Source organism: Chelonia mydas, chromosome 17 (genome assembly GCF_015237465.2).
Source record: "Chelonia mydas isolate rCheMyd1 chromosome 17, rCheMyd1.pri.v2, whole genome shotgun sequence".
Lineage (NCBI taxonomy): Eukaryota > Metazoa > Chordata > Testudines > Cheloniidae > Chelonia > Chelonia mydas.
Genome location: NC_051257.2, coordinates 7,972,448 through 7,991,910, shown reverse-complemented (window position 1 = coordinate 7,991,910; position 19,463 = coordinate 7,972,448). Strand labels below are relative to the sequence as shown.

At 38.0% G+C, this 19,463-nt stretch overlaps 1 protein-coding gene across 17 annotated transcripts in view; it reads left to right on the top strand.

The window, feature by feature from the left end:
- SYNRG (synergin gamma) overlaps window positions 1–19,463 on the top strand; it is a 130,583-nt gene that overhangs the window by 9,816 nt on the left and 101,304 nt on the right. For 10 of the 17 annotated variants that reach the window (XR_005222659.2, XR_006286341.1, XM_037880637.2 and 7 more), the window contains exons 4-11: window positions 1,942–2,072; window positions 2,436–2,541; window positions 4,816–4,927; window positions 8,161–8,463; window positions 9,418–9,642; window positions 13,112–13,189; window positions 15,424–15,620; window positions 16,559–16,807. Coding sequence is in view for 15 of the 17 variants with exons in the window: in XM_037880637.2 (XP_037736565.1) it covers window positions 1,942–2,072; window positions 2,436–2,541; window positions 4,816–4,927; window positions 8,161–8,463; window positions 9,418–9,642; window positions 13,112–13,189; window positions 15,424–15,620; window positions 16,559–16,807 (1,401 nt within the window). In the remaining 2 variants the exon portion in view is untranslated. Of the gene's footprint in view, window positions 1–1,941; window positions 2,073–2,435; window positions 2,542–2,581; window positions 2,732–4,815; window positions 4,928–8,160; window positions 8,464–9,417; window positions 9,643–13,111; window positions 13,190–15,423; window positions 15,621–16,558; window positions 16,808–19,463 lie in introns of those variants that run through there. The other 7 variants (XM_043531253.1, XM_043531252.1, XM_037880643.1 and 4 more) reach the window with 3 other exon arrangements.

Genomic DNA, 19,463 nt, shown 5'->3' with positions numbered 1-19,463 from the left:
TTTTTTGTCATTTATATATACTAGTTACCTATAGAATATTGTAAGCATACGTGGTGGTTCACAAATTAATCAAACAAGGCCCCAGGGAATGGATAACATTTTGGATGTTTCTTTAATACTGTAAATGCCCTCCCTTTTGATCAAATCAGTTTTCCAAATTGTTCTTCCTCCTGCAGTTTTTGTATTGAATTTCTCTCCTTTTTGCATGCTTGAAGTAACTTTCCACCTACATAACTCCTCATAATCTTCACAAGGTTTCTTCCCATAGTGTGGGGTGGGGTGGGGGGGAGTGCATTTTATATAGCTAATTGCTGAGAAGTAATATTACAGTATAGTGCACAACATGATGTGAGGAACTTAACACTTGGGGGCGGGGGGTTGATAGTTTTTGAAGAAATATCTCATTTGTTTATCCTCTAGTGCCCACCACTCTTACTTGTAAATCTCCACTTGTCTAACCATGTAAACGTGAAGCTAATAAAGTTGCATTATATAGTAAATTGAATATAACTATATATTTTTGCCCTTATTTGCTTTAATGGATAATGAATTTTACAAAACTGCAGAAGAAAAATATATTTTTCAGGGGATTTGGTTAGAAATAATAAAAGATAAGACATTTACTGCTTTCACTTTGTGATTTTTCAATACATCAGCAATGATAACAGTAGCTTAATTTATGGACGAAAATCTCATCATCCATTGACATTAAAACTATAATGAAATATTGTTACATATCATAGGGTAGTTTCAAGCATAAGCTACCTAATAACTTAAGTTTAACTAATATAGTTCTTATGTTAAAATAAAATGTAGTTTTGTTCAAGGGAACCTGAAAACAAGTGTTATAGCTGTGACCCAACTGAAAATGGGCTGGCCAAAGATCTGTCCATACAACTAGCAATATCTTGTTAATGTTTGTTAACTTAATCAATGCATGTATAAATTGATCCTGAAAACATAATAGTTTAGGAATTGGTCATATTGGAATAGAAGTAAAAGAATCCCATAACATTTGAAGAACTAAATTTTATAAAATCACTAGATTTTATTTCCTAAAGCAGTGAAAATAATAATTTACCCAAGTCAGGGAAATTTTGTTTATGAAATGTGTGTGTGTACTTACACATGCGTTTCATACAAATGGATCCAAAAGTAATTGACACGCTTTATTGACTATTCAAACTACATGTCTAGGAATTATCTTGTACACCGCTTGTGTGAATGTGAATTTTTTTTAACACAGCACAAACGCTGCACAGTAGTTTAGGATAGGAAGGAAAGAAGAAAATAATACTGAAGTTAAAGGGGAGACTTTGTGGGTCATGACACTTGAGTTAACATCTCTACTCTTGAGAAGTTTCATGGATTTTTTAATTGTGTAGTCAGGATTATGATTTTTTTGTCCAAAAATCCAGCACCCTCCTAGTACCATCTGGGACAGTGCCTCTCAACCTTTCCAGACTACTGTACCCCTTTCAAATAAATCAATTTGAATATAAATATTGTATTCACATTTCAGTATATACTGAATAATAATAAGTCATTGTCGGTATGAAATTTTAGTTTGTTCTAACTTTACTTGTGCTTTTTACGTTGCCTGTTGTAAAACTAGGCAAATATCTAGATGAGTTGATGTACCCCCTAGAAGACCTCTGCGTATCCCCAGGGGTATGCAGACCCCTGGTTGAGAACCACTGGTCTAGGAGCATTGGTTCAGTCCTGACTGAGAGGAGGGCTACCTGCTGAATAACCAGTGGGTTTTTTTTTTTGTTTGCAGTGCATAACACCTGGATTGTCTCTGGAGGTCTCGTGTCCAAGTACTGAGCAGACCTGGCCCTGCTTATTTTTATGGCTTCTAACTAGTTCACAACCTGACATAGTACAGATGCTGGATTTTTATATTGCTGTACATAATATAGACTTATTTTATTGTTATAGGGTGGCATGCCCCTTGGGGCTATGCAAGCAACTGGAATGTCTTTTATGGGACAGGCTTCTTTCTTAGGAATGCGCCCAGCAGCTCCACAATACACCCCCGACATGCAGAAACAGTTTGCAGAAGAGCAGCAGTAAGTGATGCTTTAATGCTGCTGGCAAAATCTTATTTGGGGTGGGGGGGGGGCATTCTTTAGCTCATTTTGTGCATTTAAAAACTACCATCCTATCCTAGAGACATTCCTATTGAATTTAGGATTCTAAAATGTTAAATTAGCTGCAGACCATTCCATTGTCTGTGAAGGCTGTGTATGAGATTCATGATGGCATATGCTATTTTCTACCAATTTTATGAGACTGTGGCAAAGTGTGTGCCAAAGCATCTATGTGAAAAAGGGAAGGAATGTGAAACCCAAGTTACCAATATTCAGAAGGTTGGCATGGAAGTTGTCATCAAATAATGCTTAATTTTTATGTTTGATATTGTTTCACTTTAGAAAAAGGTTTGAACACCAGCAAAAATTCTTAGAAGAAGAGAGAAAACGACGCCAATTTGAAGAGCAGAAACAAAAGCTGAGACTCCTAAGCAGTGTGAAACCGAAGGTATATCGTAAATAACATTTATTGATTTTCAGATTAAAAAAACCCAAACCTGTGGCTTTCATGTATTAGGGAAGAAATAGATCCTTCTTTCGTACACCTTCCCAGCCGAAGGCCAGATCTGAAGCCTGATGAAGTCCAATGGAAGTCTAGCTATCAATGAGCTTTGTATCGGGCCTCTTGAAAACATCTGGTATGTTTAACCCTTTGTACATAGCACCTCTCTTGGTGCTATGTAATCAAAACAAGACAAATGTGGTATTGCAAAATGAATCCATTTCCTTTGTTGTCTTGATAACTTCACCCTTCTGCATATTCCTGCTGCTCTAAGGACAGACTGTCTTCTCTGCTGCTGTAACATTTGTAACCAGACAGAAATGGTGCTTTTTATAGTAGTGCCTCTTTTCCTGCCACTGTGGTCTGAGTAGGTGAACGTTATAAGACTTTGACCCAGGTCTGAGGAAAGAGAATCCCTTTTTCCTCTCAATGGTAGCTCAAGAAACAATCCGTTTGCTTTTGAAAAAGAAAACAACCTAGTCTGGGAACAAAATAGGTTTCTACAATACATAAAAATGTCGATATGTTCATTAGTTGGAGTCCTTGCTCTCAAGTTGTGGCACAGTTCAAGTGAATACTATTGTATTGATCTCAAGGGTCAAATGAGTTAAGTGTTTATAAACTACTTTGGTTTCCACCATTAAAACAGTGATACCTTGGTTCAGGGTTTTTTTTCTGCAGAGGCTTTGGTTTATTTGGTTCCTTAGCAAACACCCAAAAGCATTCATTCTGAAGTTGAAAGTTTATTGATAAAACACAAGAAATTAAAACCGCCATTTATATTGAAGCTGGAATTGAGTGTTTATGCAAAACAAACTTAATTAAAACCTACTAAAGTCTCTTTCCTTTTGGAGGCAAAATATCAGTTATTTGTTTAAGCAACAGCATTTCTTTGATGAAAAGGAAAGAGTTAATTTTACACTTAGTCCTGATGTGTGAAAGGTTTTCACTTATGTTTTTAAGAGACAGACACAAGGTAGAGGAGAAAGAGGACAGAAAAGGTGGGGGAATATGGCTTTTGTTGATGTTTTTGGTACACTGGATAGGTGGTCAGTTACAAATGGATGCTCTGGCTGGCAGGTCAACTACTCTACCTGTTGCTTGGGCCCTGGTTTATATTTCAATCAGGGATGTTATCTGAGTCTTTTCCCCTTAGGGTAGGATTGTGGTCATCTCAACTTGCTGTGCTGATACAGTGCAGTTGATTTCAGGATTTGATGAAAAGCCAAGAGAGTCAGAGAGAGAATAGGAGGAATGAAATGGGTGCAGAATGTAACACAAAGGGAGGGGAGACAGAACAGGATCTTACATGCCTCTGTAGCTCTGAAAATTGTGTATCCCTGTGATGGGCTGAGGACGATATGATTTTCAGGACTCACAAGTGAAAAACAAAAGTTCTTGAACAAGAGCAAAGCCTAATGGCTTCCCTGTCTGGAAGAAAGTCTTTCGATTTGGTCTGCTCCGTTTTGGGGTCATGGAAGATGAGATGAGCTGGGATGTATTGGGGCAGGTGATGAGATTTTTTTCAAAGGCTCTCTTTAAGAATCCAAAAAAAGGGAAAAGGTGTGTGGCATAGCACATCCCTTCATTATTTTGTGCACCAGTGAGACTTAATATTCACCACGCCAATTCTGGTTAATTTCCTGCTCCACATCTTCTGTTTTTACCAAGAATGATTTCCACAATGCTTGAATGATATCAGCAGGCCCTCTTTATTTGGATTAATACAGTTTCTCTCTCTGGGTCTCTTGCGCTTGTTCATAACTTTCATTATTGAAAACAGCTTGACCTGTTTTCTGGGGTTAATTTCCAAGCAGGCAAAAGGTTATTGTGACATGTTATGAACTTTCACATACTTTTTACATTTGCGCTTACAATTGGATAAATTTTTAAACCCAGAAATCACAACAGTACAAGGATTCTTGTTAAACAGTAAATTTCCAGAACTTAGACATACTCTTTTCATTTTCATCTTAAGACATGTAAATACCAATGAGTGAAAAACCTTTGCTGTTGTCATTGTGTAGCCTATTGAATAAATTCTGTTGTAAGTAAAGGGGTTTCTGTTTATTGAAGACATCACTGGAAAATGGAGCTTAATTTGTATGATTTTATTTTTAACAAACATTGCTACTTTTTCAGGCAAAACAATTGTGAATGTTGGAAGAAGATTCTGAGTTGTACTGTGACACTTTCAAAGCAACTTTTGTCATGTTTCAGACAGGTGAGAAGAGCAGAGATGATGCTTTGGAAGCTATTAAAGGAAACTTAGATGGGTTTTCAAGAGATGCTAAAATGCACCCCACTCCAGCATCGCATCCAAAAAAACCAGGTATTTTATCTTTAGTTGAAAATAAGACTGAAATATTATACTGCTTCATGTCCATAAGGACCTTTAATTCATGGAGTTGTTTTGTATTCAGGTAGTCTGAGCTCAACTGGTTATTGCATACGATTCAGTAAACTGAAGCTTTCATTGTAGCTGCAATATGCTTTATAAAATACATGGGTAAAAGTTGTGATCTAATATTTTGTCAAAGAACTTGTTAAGCTTTCATTTAAAAATACCAATCTGACAACTTTAGTTTGAATATTAACACTGAGCTGTAGCATCTACCAACTTCCCTCATATACTGCACTTCTAAATGTTACAATTGAGTTTTTTCCTTGTCAAATGACTAATTAGTGTTTGTAGAATGCTTTGAAGCTGAAAAGCACTATATACATGCTAAGTTGTATCAAAACACTATAAAATTATTTCATAGTACTTTAATAGCTTGCTCAGATTCCATTATCTGGACGTGGGTAAATTAAAAACCTTTAATAATCCATTTTCAGAGGAATTATTACATTAGTAGTAGTTGTCATAAAATATTCCCTCTAAAGAGAAAAATATTAGTTGTGGGGAACCTAACTCCTTTGTCCTGCCTGAAATGAAGCCTCAATTAGCTAAGCTTGTCCCCAGATGATTTTTCCATCACTGTATCACGTCTGTTACTCTGAAACCTGCTATTTGTTGGTGATCTTCAAGTTGCTCACAAGTTCATGCAATAGCTTTTCGCTGTCTAGCAAGTTTGACAATTCCCTAGCAGTGTTCCTCTGAACTGTGCTACTAAAATGGTTGAGTAGTGCAAGGAACCCGAGCAGAAATCTGTTCAAATGAGTGGAGATTCCCTTTCTACCTTGGCATCTTCTGAATTTTTGACAAGTGTTCCAGCAACAGATTTCATTTTGACTCCTGTCTAAAAACTGGGCTTTTTTCCTTTGGTCGTTTACAGTAGAGATAGATCTGAACTGCAAAGTCTAAATTTATTTGGGCCCATCATCACTGATAAACAAACCACTGATAAGTGGAAATACCTTGAACAGAGGTGTTTGTAATGGGTTTGTTTTGTATATAAACCATACTAAATTGGTCAGCTCTGTTCTAGTGGGACCTAATTTCAAATTACAGGATGGAGATGTAGAGAGTTCCAGCTGCACAGTCAGTCCTTTACATGGAGGTACGGTGGAATTGCCCACTGCTACATTTCTTATATCTCCCAAACATGTTTGTGTAAGGGTGTGTTAAATCAGCTGCCAGAATTGGAAATCATTGTAGGAAAGAGATGGCAAATAAACCATTATATTATATGAAAAATCAAGATGTCATTCTCAGTAGCTTTCATCTGATGCTTAAATGATGGAGGTTATTAAAACTCCATTTAAAGGAATTAATGGTGTTATTGAACATGAAGTCCTTGAGATAAATAAGGTATGTCACAATAATCCAGACTTGGAAAAAATAACTGTTGGAAAAGCGGGCTGTTGAGATGAGTTAGTTCAATAACTTGATACAGAAGATAAAAATATAGGATTTGAAAGAGTGACATGAAGTATGTTGACATTCAGCAACACAGTGCAGGATTTAAACCAACTCTGTGGAACAGAATAATATTGCTGAGAAAAAGACAGTATTTTCATGCTATTTTATTCCTATAAATGGACTGTTGTTCACACTTCTTGTTTATGTGTGGAATTTTTCTCGCATTCAAACCAGTGGTCAGAAGTTCTTGGTGTTATTTCTTAAGGTGTTGCATCAAAGGAACTGTCACTTTAGTGCAGATAGTTCTGTGAAATTATGTGGTGGTGTGCCACTATGGTGAATAACTTGTCTGGAAGCTGCACTTGCTACATCTTGTGCTTTTCATGTTTCAATTTTCCTCTGTGAAAACTCACTTGGAGAGCAGTGTTTATAATGGTTAATGCACTTCCAGTTTGACCCCATACAAGCTTTCACCGAGCTGAGCAGAAACCTGTAATAAAGTACATTTTTGAAACCTTTCAAGAGACCACTTGTGGGACAGCAAAAATTTGTTGCCTAATTTTTAATTAAAGGCTGGCTTTAAGCTAAAGATTGTGTAAAATTGAAATAGAAACTGTGAAAATACATCAGTGTAATTTAAGGTGGATTTGCTGGTTTTAGGTGCCCCTTAGTTATTGTTAAGGATGTTTACAGTACATGGAATAAAGCATGACCACCTACCCTTACCTAAAAAATAGATTTATTTAAAGGCTTTGTGTAGATATAAATACGCCTAAGTGGTACAATGAAACAGAACCATTGGAGGATAAAGTGGTTTGTCCAAATGCATGTAAATAAAGTCAATAATGGTCATGCTGTGCTTGACATATACTGTGTTGCCTTGAGGGAGTGTTGCCTATGAAAGCGGTATTTTTTTCCATTATAGTTCTTGAGTCTGGCCAAATTGCTGTAGAGCTGTCATTTTGTTCTACAATAGATCTGTTTAGAATGATGTAACTTGAATACTGTGGCCAAGATTTTCAAGAGTTACTCGTGAATTTGGGTTCCTGAATTTTTAGGTTCTCAACTTGAAACACCTTAAAGGGACCTGATTTTCAAAGGATGGGGACATATTAAAGTGTTTCAAGTTGGGCATCCAAAATCACTTTAGAATATCTTGTCCTGTAAGAATAACCTGGTGACTACTTCAAGTCTGTTTAATGTACTTTGCATATAGGTAGCACCTGTCATCTGAGTAACTCCAAGTGCTTTACCAAAGTCAATATTAGCCCTATTTCATAGATTGGGACATTGAGCCAAAAGAGGGTTTAAGTGATTTGCCTAAAGTGTAACAACAAGTTACTGGCAGAATTGAGAAAAGAATTCAGATATTCTGAGTCCCAGTCCACTGCTCTAAGCACAACAGCACGGGTTACATTTGTTTTGAACTTCCTTAATATAAGAGGTGGGGAAACCTTAATACAGACTGTGGAAGTATCAAGTTTCAACCAGTTGGACAAGTTATAAAAATCTGGACGAAGGGGTTTATAGCAGAAAAAGGGAGCTGAAGTTTACCTTGCATTAGTGTGGTCGATTGATAGAATGGTAAATATTCTCATTATTTTGGTCAAATAGTTCTGCATATACGTCTTACTTTTCCCAACCACTCATTTTTACATTTAATAATTGCCATTTTTAGAAATTGTTTTCCCCACCTTTCCACCGAACCAAGTTTCTTTACCTCATTGTCTTCCATTGCGTGTGTTCGTTCCATTTTACAGATCACCCTAGACCATCCCATTCTACTGTATCTGTCTCCCAACCCTCTGCTTTTCTTGACGATGAAGAATTTAGTGACTTTATACAAGGGTCTGTTGAAACCCCGCCATTGGTGCCTCAGTCCTCTTTCCAGGCTTTTCAGTCTTACCACCCTACCACGCAGGCTCGGCAACTGCTTTCAGAAAAGGCTGTAGTCAATCCTCTGCCTTCAGTCCAGATTCCAGTATCTTCCATCCTGCATGATACCATTGGGCAGGTTCCTTATTTCTCTACCTCTGCATCTTCACACACAACCCATAAAACAGGTAACCCATCCTATCTTCATTAGCTCTACCATTGGAGCTAGTATTTACATGGAAACGCTGCCTACCTTGCTTTAACACTCCCTTTTGTAATCCAATTGAACAAAACTTACATACTGGTAAATGACAAATGGATACATTGAAATAAGTTTGTATTAATTACTAATAAAATTCTGCTCATGGCAGTGGGGGGAAATTGGCACACTTAGCAGATTTAAGATCGTTCTTGTACCAAAACCTTTCTATAATTTGGGGTGGTAGCGTCCTGAACTATAGGAGAAAATAATTGATGTTGATCCTGCAATTCCTTCTGCCCTGGCCCGCGACAGGTGGCTATGTTCTAGCACATGTAAGTGGAAAATTTGTGAGAGCTCAAGGGAAGTTAAGTAGGATGCATGTGACTCTTCATTATAAACAGCTGAGTCTAAAGCCTCTTATGTGCCATCTCCTTTACTCATAAGAGGCTGAAGTGGGCGGGAAAATAGAGGTGAAAGATGAGGATAAACATAGACCGTGTTATGCTAATGCGGAGCTTGACTTCACATTTCCCTCTCAGGGCTGATCCAATGGATGTAAAGACTCCCATAGACTTCAGTGGGCATTGGATCAGGCCCTTAGCCCTTGTTCCTGCTACTAGTCAGGAGTGACTTGATGGCTGTGCAGCAGTAAGTGTATTTCCTGTTCTGCTCATTACAAGCACAAGAAAAAAATTACATTGCCAACCCCTATGCTGGGCATGCTCAAGTTCTAGTAGAAGATGCTTGAGCTGAATTGCATTGGTGTCCTGAGTGCGCACAGACAGTGCTCTGGAGAATCAGCCATCAGTCGCATTACTTGGTACCATTAAGTGGGACTTGACATGTCTTTTCTTTGAGGGGGTGGGATTATGATTTGGGGGGAGAATACGTACAAAGATGATTAACCAAATAAAAGTAATTCCTCCTGCTGTTTGTCTAGGCCATTCCTTGGAGGAGTCGCTCTTAATTTATGATTTAAGTGCATCTGGACAGGAGCAAACCAAACTTAAAACATCTGAAATTGAGCATAAAGCCTCAGCCGCAAGCCAAGTTCATCCCAGTGTAACCGTGAATAACGGGAATGCTGTAGGTGGACTTGTAAGTGGTACCACCGCTGCACAGGTGTACAAGGCTTCACAACAAAACATAGCAGTTGAAGAGTGTGGTGAGCAAATGAAACATTTGACAAAGTGTAAATCTGATATAATGTAGCTTGAATGCTAACATCTTACACACTAATTCTACAGCAAATGCTGCATCATTTTGCTCTGATTCCCTGCTTCAGTAACATGGCAATGCCTCTCGCTCCTGACTGCAAGTAACACATACATGAATTTACTCTGAATCCTTTCCACCATGCATATACTATAAACGTTTTAACAAGTTTCTCTAAACTGATTCTCTGCTGTTTTAAAATATTCTGTCGTCTTATTTCAGCAAAACCTATTCGTTTGTTATGCTTTGTGTTTTTTTTTTTAATTAATTTGGGTGGCCTGGGGGAGGGTATGGACCCAAAAAACCCCACATGAGAAACTTGCTACTGAAGAATGGGTCTTTACCCAACTGCAAGGGGGGGGGAATGTTCTAGTTAAGCTAAATTGTTTGTTTGGGCAATATCATGCAATAGCCATTGGCCTGGCACTTTTTTCTTTAAAGCCTGCTTTGTAGAAGTCAAAACTTCACACGCTGGACCAGATACAAATGCAATTCTATGTCAGTACTTCGTCAGTACAGTATTAACTAAGCAGGTTCTTGTTGTAGATGTGATTTTAGTATTGTTGACTATGGAGCAAACTGCAGAGAACTTTAACTGTTGAACCAAAACAGGTTAAAGGTGTTGGTTAGTATGTTTTGGTACTGCTTTGAAGTTGTGCTTGGTGGCACCTTCACATATTGAATTCCAGGGTGTTCAAATATGGAGAGACATGGACATAGCTTTGCATGGCCTCTGTTCTTAAAACACAGGTCAATTTTAAGAAATATATAGATAATTGAATTTAAAAATTCAAGCTGGCACTTTCTTAAGGGATTGTGGTGTCTTGCCAGTACCTTAGTTCAATTAATTTTTCTATATACCACCTTGATTGCTGTTTGATGACATTGCTGTTAATAGTTGGGACCTCACCAATGTGCAAAAAAACCCCATACCCACCAATTAATGGTTACAAGATGAAATTAAATCACTCTATTTTCAGATAGTGCTTTTTAGTAGCTCAAGTTATCCATTTACTCTGTAATTTGAAATAAAATACAGTTGTAATGCACACCATGAAATAAGAGCTGTATTTGTTTACAATACAGTTAATGTAAAGAGGTGATATTGTGTCTTTTGTACAAACTCCACACACTCTAGTTAGCTGCAAAGATTAAAATGATAGGGGGAAAGAGAAATTGAGACAAAGAAAGAAGAAAAGGTATTTCTGGAAGATCTGAGAATCAGTGGAAAGTTGATGAGGCAGGAATGCAGTTCAGAAAATAAGAGCTTCAGAAAGCGAAGATTATGGCACCAACAGGTAGGAGTTGTGTGAAAGGAGAGGAGATACTACTAGAATCAGGAATTTCATAGGTAAGACTAGAACCATGACAGGAAGGAGCCAGAGATGCCTGCTTTGATATGGACTCTGCTTAAGAGGATGGACTGATTCACCATGACCAAGTTTAGTGAGGTGGGAGAAGGAGGCTATGTTTCAGAAAAGCAGAAACTAGCTACGCATAGAAGAACACTTCTGTTCTATAGCCCAAGTAGAAACCCTCATTGAAAACAGTCCAGGATATTGTTAAAGGATCTGAAGGATAAGTGCAACCACTCCAAGTACTTTGAGGGAGGGAGGGTTAGCGGTAATATGGTGATATTGGGGACAAGTGAATCATCCCAAGAAGTTCCTGGACAGTGCAAACTTCAGAGAATTGGAAGTTACTAAGAGGTAATTGAATCTATTGTAAAGTAGGAAACAAGGGACGGGGAGATGGGAGCAAATGATAGGAGAGGCAAGGAGATTTTTTAGGGGCGAGATTATATCAGAAATTTCTGGTGGAAGCAAAAATGGAAGGGAAGTAAAAGGAGAGGAGGAGGAAAAGGAGGGAATGCCTGAGGATGAGCTGTTAAGGGTGATGGAAAAGTTACAAGTTAAGGCAATCTTAGATTGAAAGAAGAGAGCAAATGCTTCTTACTTAGCTGGGTGAAGCGAATTGCTGGTATGGAAGAGGGGAGTGACTGTTCTTAGCAGCTTTGGAATTAGGGATAAGTAGAAATTAAACTTTGGTTTACTGGGAATCCCTGTAGAGTCTGACTGGTTTCAGAGTAGCAGCTGTGTTAGTCTGTATCCGCAAAAAGAAAAGGAGTACTTGTGGCACCTTGGAGACTAACAAATTTATTTGAGCATAAGCTTTCGTGCATGCATCCGATGAAGTGAGTTGTAGCTCACGAAAGCTTATGCTCAAATAAATTTGTTAGTCTCTAAGGTGTCACCAGTACTCCTTTTCTTTTTGTAGAGTCTGAAGAGGTCAAGAACAAATATGGGACATTCATCATCGCTTTTATCAGTGAATAAGCTCACATGCACAGGGGTCCACAGCTGGTCTGTAAACCAAGTAGAACTTGAGGTATGAGAGAGCTGAAGATGGGGAAGTGTTGCAGGTAACTGTCTGGGAAAGGATCAGCAAATGAGGGAGCAAGGAAAACAGGTTGGAGAGACTAGCAGGATTAGGGTTCTTCAGAGGGAAAGGAAGGTCACTTTCTGAGCAGTCAGGTGATGGGAGAGAGTATTCTGCTGTAACCAGGCAGTGGTCAGTGCAGGGAAGATTATAAGAAAAACAAGCACTAAAAGAGCAGGTTTTATTAATCATGATGAAGGAAAGAATGTGTATGAATGGAAAGGTAGCAGGTTAGAAAAGGGGTGAAAGGAGTTGTCACAATGTTGATTTAAGTCTGAAGTGAAGATGAAATCTGCTGAAGGGTGAATCAGAGCAGGGACTGAGAAGGGTCAAACTTGGTGAAATCAAGGGGGAAAATTAACATAATGTTTGAATCTGGGGAGTGACATATTCAAGTTATAGGGGACTGGAGAGGGCAGAATGCGTTAGAGTTCTACAGTGACAACAGCAATGCCAACTCCTTGAGTTGAATGACTAGGTAGGATAAGGAGGTGAGAGGATGGGTCTAATGGGGCAAGCCAGCCTGACGGAAGATGTTGATGGCTTTTACCATGAGCTGTTCACCTGTGAAACATAGAGAATACGTTCTAAACTTGTTTCAGTGTGATTAAATTAAATTATTCCCCAAATAGCAGTAATGTTCTGCCCATCAACTTTATGCAAATAGGCATGGCAGAATCACTGCTATTTATGAATAATTTGGAATTGATGGGACTTGTCTTGTGTTCCTGATCAAACAGATACGTTTGGACAACGAGTGGCTCTTTATTTCATCGTGTGTGTTTAACTGTATTTTGTTGCTGTTTCAGGTCATTTTGTAGAAGTATCAGTTTTGCGTCTCTCATGTAGCCAGGTGATTCCATGTCTGAAATGGGCTGGTTGAAATACCAAAAACTGTGTCTCAGACATTTTCCTATTTTGGATCTCTCTACTCCTAATATGATTCTTGTCTCCTTTTTAAATATAATCCATACCTTTAGGTGTTGGAGTATTCCCTTCCCAAGATCCAATCCAGCAAATGATGCCACCTTGGATTTACAATGAAAGCTTGGCTCCAGGTAAAATGTTCTGCTAAAACATCATTTAAAATAAAAAGTATAAAAATCCTTACACTTCAGTGTTGCTTAATGTCTTACCCAAATCAGTATTTTTTTCATCTACAATAAAAACTTTCCAAATCCCTAAACTTTTTCAGGTTTGATACAGAAGCTTTCCAGTCCTGTAGTTTTTGTTCCAAGTTCATGTTGGCTTGGGTCAGTTCTGTGGTTCTGACAGTGAGGAATACCAGTTTATGTATAAGTATTTAAGATTGATGGTCTCCCCTTTGTTCTTACGTAGTACTGTTCATATTATGACAAGTCAGTATGGGATCAGAAAATACATTGTTGGATTTTAAGACCAGAAGGGACAGTGATGACCATTTTCTCTGACCTCTTGCACAACACAGGCAAAAGACCTATCCGGTCATCTTGTCCTGTCCCCTGCCATTGCAGAGTTGTTGTTATTGAGTGTGACTGTGAATGGTTACGCTTCCTGAAGTGCATATCAGCATGCAATGTTTAAAGGCAATACACGCATAACTGTGGGTTGTAATTTACTGAAGTAGTCATCATACTTGCAGTCACTGATGTTTGTGTCTTAAATTTAGTACTAAACTTTGGCTGACTAATGTCAACATATATTTCTTTGAGTAGAAGCAGGAAGAGCAGCTCATGAATTTCTCGATCACCAATTTAATTTGTAAAGCAAGTTTTTTTAATCACTCCTGAGAAAACTAGGTGTTTGGTGGTGTTGTCTGAACTATACCTGTTTTTTCTTAGATGTGGTACAGCAGCAGTGATAATGACCAAGTTCATCTGTTCCAAGTATAGCTTTGGAGAATCATGGACATGTAGGGCTGGAAGGGACCTCAAGAGGTCATCCGGTCCATCCCCCTGTGCTGAGCAGGATTAAGGACACTTAGACCATCCCTGACAGGTGTTTGTCTAACTGGTTCTGAAAGACCTCCCAGGATGGGAATTCCGCAATGTTCCTAGCTAATCTGTTTCACAGTTTCAAAGATCACTAGTGTTTGTTAGGGCATTCTTAACTCATTGCACAAACTGGCAAGCATCCCAAAACATGTTTTGGAATGCTTGCCATGTCTGACACATCTTTGGTAGCTTTATCTGCATTCAGAGAAGGCAGGAGCTTCTTCAAACATAGTAAATGTTAAATCTAGAGGTTATAATGATGGCATAGGAATTGCCATTGTTGGTATAACATTTTTGTGAGCTGTCTCCTTTCAGTATCTCTTGTAATTAAGCAGGCTCATTTCTTAAGGTTATTTGCCTTATATATGCCAGAAGCATAGTAAACAGAAAATGAAGTGCTGTACTAAATATTGATTAGATTGCACTAAATTTTAACTACATAATGCTGCTCTGGCTATCTTCACACAAGGATTATCCAGAGGCCTCATTACGGAAATATGTAGTGAAATTTATAAAGAGAACTAGTTGTTTTGTATGGATTGTTGGTTTTACTGATCAATTGATATCCAGTTTAATAAAGCAGATGTCTGTCTTAGAATGTAAGCCTTTCATTATATCTAGGTATAGAGAATCTGCTGTGGCATAGGTAATTTCCTTTAGTACTGGTGAAATAGGCAGAAGTCTTGCTGAATAGAACACCCAGAATGTGTTGTGAAGTAGCACAGTTAGCTGGCAGAGTTGTCTCCTAAATTTCTGAAAAATAACTACTGTAAGCAACTTGTTTTATTGCTCTGTGTATTGAAACTGAAGGGAATAGGATGTTTTGGCCAGATGGTTTTTGATGTAATTTGTTCATTAGAAAATAAATCAATTCAGACATTGATACTACTAATTATCTCGATTTAGGTGCAGCTTGGTTAAATTAGCATGTTATGTTTCCCTTGCAAGGGACTGGAGGATGCTTTTGACAGGCCTCAAGTTAATTAGTAGAGTTGTGCTGGAGCATGCAGCATTTTTATTCATTTTCCTTGGGAACTTACAAATCTCTCTCCCTATCTCTTTGGGCTTTGTTTGGGGAACTTCTTTTCTTCACCTGCTCGTTTGAATTTGAATGTACAGGTAGAATGAGAAGTTATAAATAGATGAAACTTCTAGTATTATGTGTCAACTTTAATGCTGATGCCTAATCAAATTGGTAATGTTCCATATCAACCATATTACAACCCTTAGCATAGTTTTATAGTTAGAATAGAAAAACGATCTTAAAATCTCTTTAAAATGTTTACTTTCATCCTCCAACACTGTGTTTCCCTCAATAGATTTGTATAAGAAAATTTTAGAAACCACTATGACTCCTACTGGAATAGATACTGCTAAACTCTATCCCATTCTGATGTCATCTGGACTTCCCAGGGAGACCCTTGGACAAATATGGGCCTTAACCAATCGTACCACACCTGGAAAACTTACCAAAGAAGAGCTTTATACTGTCCTGGCTATGATAGCAGTAACTCAGGTACAAATGACTGAGACAGTCTTTGGGGGGAATGGAAAATGGTCTAACCTCCTCTTGATAAACTGTCACTGACTTTTGTAAAGTCCCTGCAATATGTTGTGTATGGACAGGTGTACTTGTATTATACCACACGTTAAATACACTGAATGAATCTTGGCAAAACTCCCATTCACTTCAGTGGATCCGGGATGTCACCCTCTGCATTTATAGCTATTATTTCTTCTTCAGGACTCATTTAAGTTTGTAATTGGCTTTGGCTTTTCTTTTATGCTGTATAACTATCTATTTAGGAAGTGATATGGCCCCCTCCACTAGATTATCTGAGTATCTGGCAGTGGGTGAATTTGTTAATTTTTTGGCCTGTGTAGTCTAGGTTTTAACTTTTGTGTCAGGTTACAGTGTAATGTCATGGCTGTTCCTAGTTTAATAGAAACTTGTCTGAAATTGCAAAAACCACCATTCAAGTTTTGCAAACTTCACTATGATCAGAAGTTGACAGAAGAAAAATCCAGGAGTAGACTAGATGGGACAGTGAAGATTGGCATTGATGTACATGGTTAGAGATGTGTGGGGAAAATTTGCATAGTACTTACCCATGTTCAGTGAGCTCTAGCCAGTGCTAAATTTTGAGCATTCAGATACAATTCTTGTGCGTGTTTTTTTTTTAGTAAGTGACTAAAGTGAGTCTATAGATCCATATGAGATCTAGCAGTAAACTGTGTGAGTTCCAGCATATTATATATGTGTAGGTTCACCTTGATCATGTAAAATTCAGTAGCCTTTTTTTTTTTGTGGGCAAAAGACAGAATTGAAGGACTGACTCCGGGCTTTTTCACAGTTTCAATAAATAAATAAAATTATTTGAGAAATAAGGGTACAGATGGAGGAAATAGAAATGTGTAATGCATATAACTATCTCTATTTTATTCCTTGTGCAGAGAGGAGTACCCGCAGTGAGTCCCGATGTTTTAAACCAATTTCCAACTGCTCCTGTCCCCACTTTAAGTGGATATCCAGTTTCATTGCCCGCCACAGTGAGTCAACAGCCTATGAGGCCCTCTGGACCGCCAGTCTCCATGCCTCTTAATATTGGACAGGCAGTCATAGGAATAAACATAACTGCACCAGTGGGTGGCGCTGCAGCACAGGCTTCTAGTGGTTTCATGCCATCTTACCCCACAAACCAGGTTAGTGCTGTTTCTATAGCATAGTAAATCGTATAATCATTGAAAGAGAATTACAGGGGAACTCTGTTTCAAAGCTGCATAATGACAACTGGATTTTAAGTAAACATTAAAAATGAAACTGAAATCTAGAACATGCCCATTTAAATATGCAAGACCATGCTGTAGCAAACTTCTTTGATGTTTCAGTCTCTTTCAGATGGCATTAGAAGAGCTAGACAAATTTCTTCTCCCTTCCTAAGCTCTTGCATCCCAAGAAAGTCCTCTACTTAGTTCCTTTTTTTTTTTTTTTTTTTTGTTTACAACATTTGAAGTGGAATTACATGTAAACTAAACAAGACCTTTGTTATCTGGCTAGTAAAACAGAAATGAGACCATCACAGGGAGAACTGAAAGCTGTGTACGAGTGATAGAAAAGATTATCCAAATTTTCTGGAAGCATAAATTGATCTTGGTGATCAATTTTGCAATTCAACATTCAATTTGCCCAGCATTCACAGCATATTCCTTTTGATGTTTTGCAGCATATACTGATTGATTTTTTTTCTTCCATAATGTTCTTCCTCTATTCAAAGATGACTTGGCTAAGATCAAGTATAATACATTAATGTCTGGGATGAAGTCCTTTATTAACAGATGTCTTCCATATCTACTGAGATCCTAAACATACTTTTTTTGTTTTTGTGTTGTTGGAAGGGCATCGTGGAGAACAGAATCCTTGCAATTAGTTCCCATTTAGTTATACAGCTAAAAGCAAAAATATTACTTCTGATTCAAAGACAGTAATAATGAAAATATACCACTACTAATATGGTGCGTTACATCTTCACCACACTGTACAACATGAACTTACCTGTGGTGTTTGGTACAATCCAAAATGCTTGATTCTAAGTCTCTGTTTCTTGCAACGATAGAGGAAAATTGACACCACTCGAGCAAATCAGTAGGTGTTGTACCTTAAAGGTGATAGTTTGTTTGCAGATTTTTTTTTTTTAAAGCACTAATTGAAATCCATGTTTTAACTGAACTAACATTTTTGAATGCCTTGGAATTGTACCTAATATCCAGCTGCTTCCCTGCTGCCCTCCCTCTTTTGACTGATGGGTTTTATGCCACTGCCTACGCGACTTGTGTAAACTTTGTTCATACTGATTTAGATGTATAGCGTACTGGGGGATCACCATATGCAGCCTACTAGTGTTGTCTGTTAGTTCCCAGTGAAAAAGCAGTCTCAACTGCAACTGCTCAGCTGTTTTAACTCTCTAATATGCTGTTATTGTTAAAAAGAATGGTTAATAGAAATGCATAATAGAGAAATGGAAGACAAGGTATAAATTTGCCTTCAGACTTCAGAAGTAATAAAACCAAAAGACCCTGCATCTCTTCTCTTACTGCTCAAAGAAGGCTCTAATTAGAAACATCTTTAATGGGCCCCTGTAGTGTCTGATCATCAATCCCATACATGGATTTAGAGTGGGGTAACAGCAAGTTATACCTAAACTAGCTGGCATGGTTCTCCTGACCAGATGTTCTGTGGTAGTTTCAGATCAATTGAATTAAATGTGAAAATGAATAATACACTTGCTTCAATATCCCCTCTGTTTTTTTTAATGTGATGGTAAATTCAATTTTTTTATGCTGCCCCTCAAGTTTTAATGTTCACTGTGCAACTTGACTTTGTATTAAAATGTGTAAAAATATCATCAAAGTTGTCAGAATGAAGCTGGAGATTTTGGCTGTTGGATGGGGCAGTGGGAATTTTTTTGGAAAGGGGTAGGAGATAGTTTGGGTGTAGGATTTAAGCACAGTAGCTGAATGTTGTAATGCTCAACCTTGAGAGAGTTAATGCTGTTTACAATGGAAATTTGCACCGTTGGATTTTAGGATTTAACCCTCCATTGAGAAGAATGGGGGCAGATTACATGGTTCAGAACTAATATTCAGGCTGTCTGCAGATTCAGAGAGATAGTAATTCATTGATTTATACTGTCTGTATTTGGAAGGTTATCACTGTTGGGCAGGTTATTTTCACAAGCATAAGGGCTCAAAACTTTTTTCTAAGTGAGTTTGGGTTCTGAAACCTAGTTCTGCAGCAGAAAGTATAGTGTGAGAACATAAACACAGAGGCATGCTTTAAGCAGCAACTAGACTACTCTCTAACCAGGAAGTTCCTATATTTATTAAGATTCCCATTGCCATACATCCTGGTCCTCTCTGATAACTGCAGGACCAGGAACTCTATAATCACTCCACATCTCCCTTTCTTTATAATGAAACATTAAAACTTAAATTGTAAACCAATTCATATACACACACATTCAGAATAAGCTTCAAATTCCTTTAAACTATTTACACTACTATGTCCCCTTGTCTGTTGCTTGTAAATAGCCCTGAGGAATAGTCTAATGATCTGATCTGAGGGATCTGGTCAGTCTTCCAGATCATGTTCTCATTTCTATTGAGTTTGTGCATGGAGTTCCCTGTGGAGGGGTCTCACTTCCAGAAATGCCAGGAGTGTTTTATATGTTTCCACTTATTTTTGCAGAAGTCTTTTTTTAAAACTCTGCACTGCTCTCTCCACCTTTCTATTGCTCTGGGGGTAATGTAGACTTCTAGTATGATGGTCAAAGTCCTGTGCAAATGTTAGGAATGTTTCAGA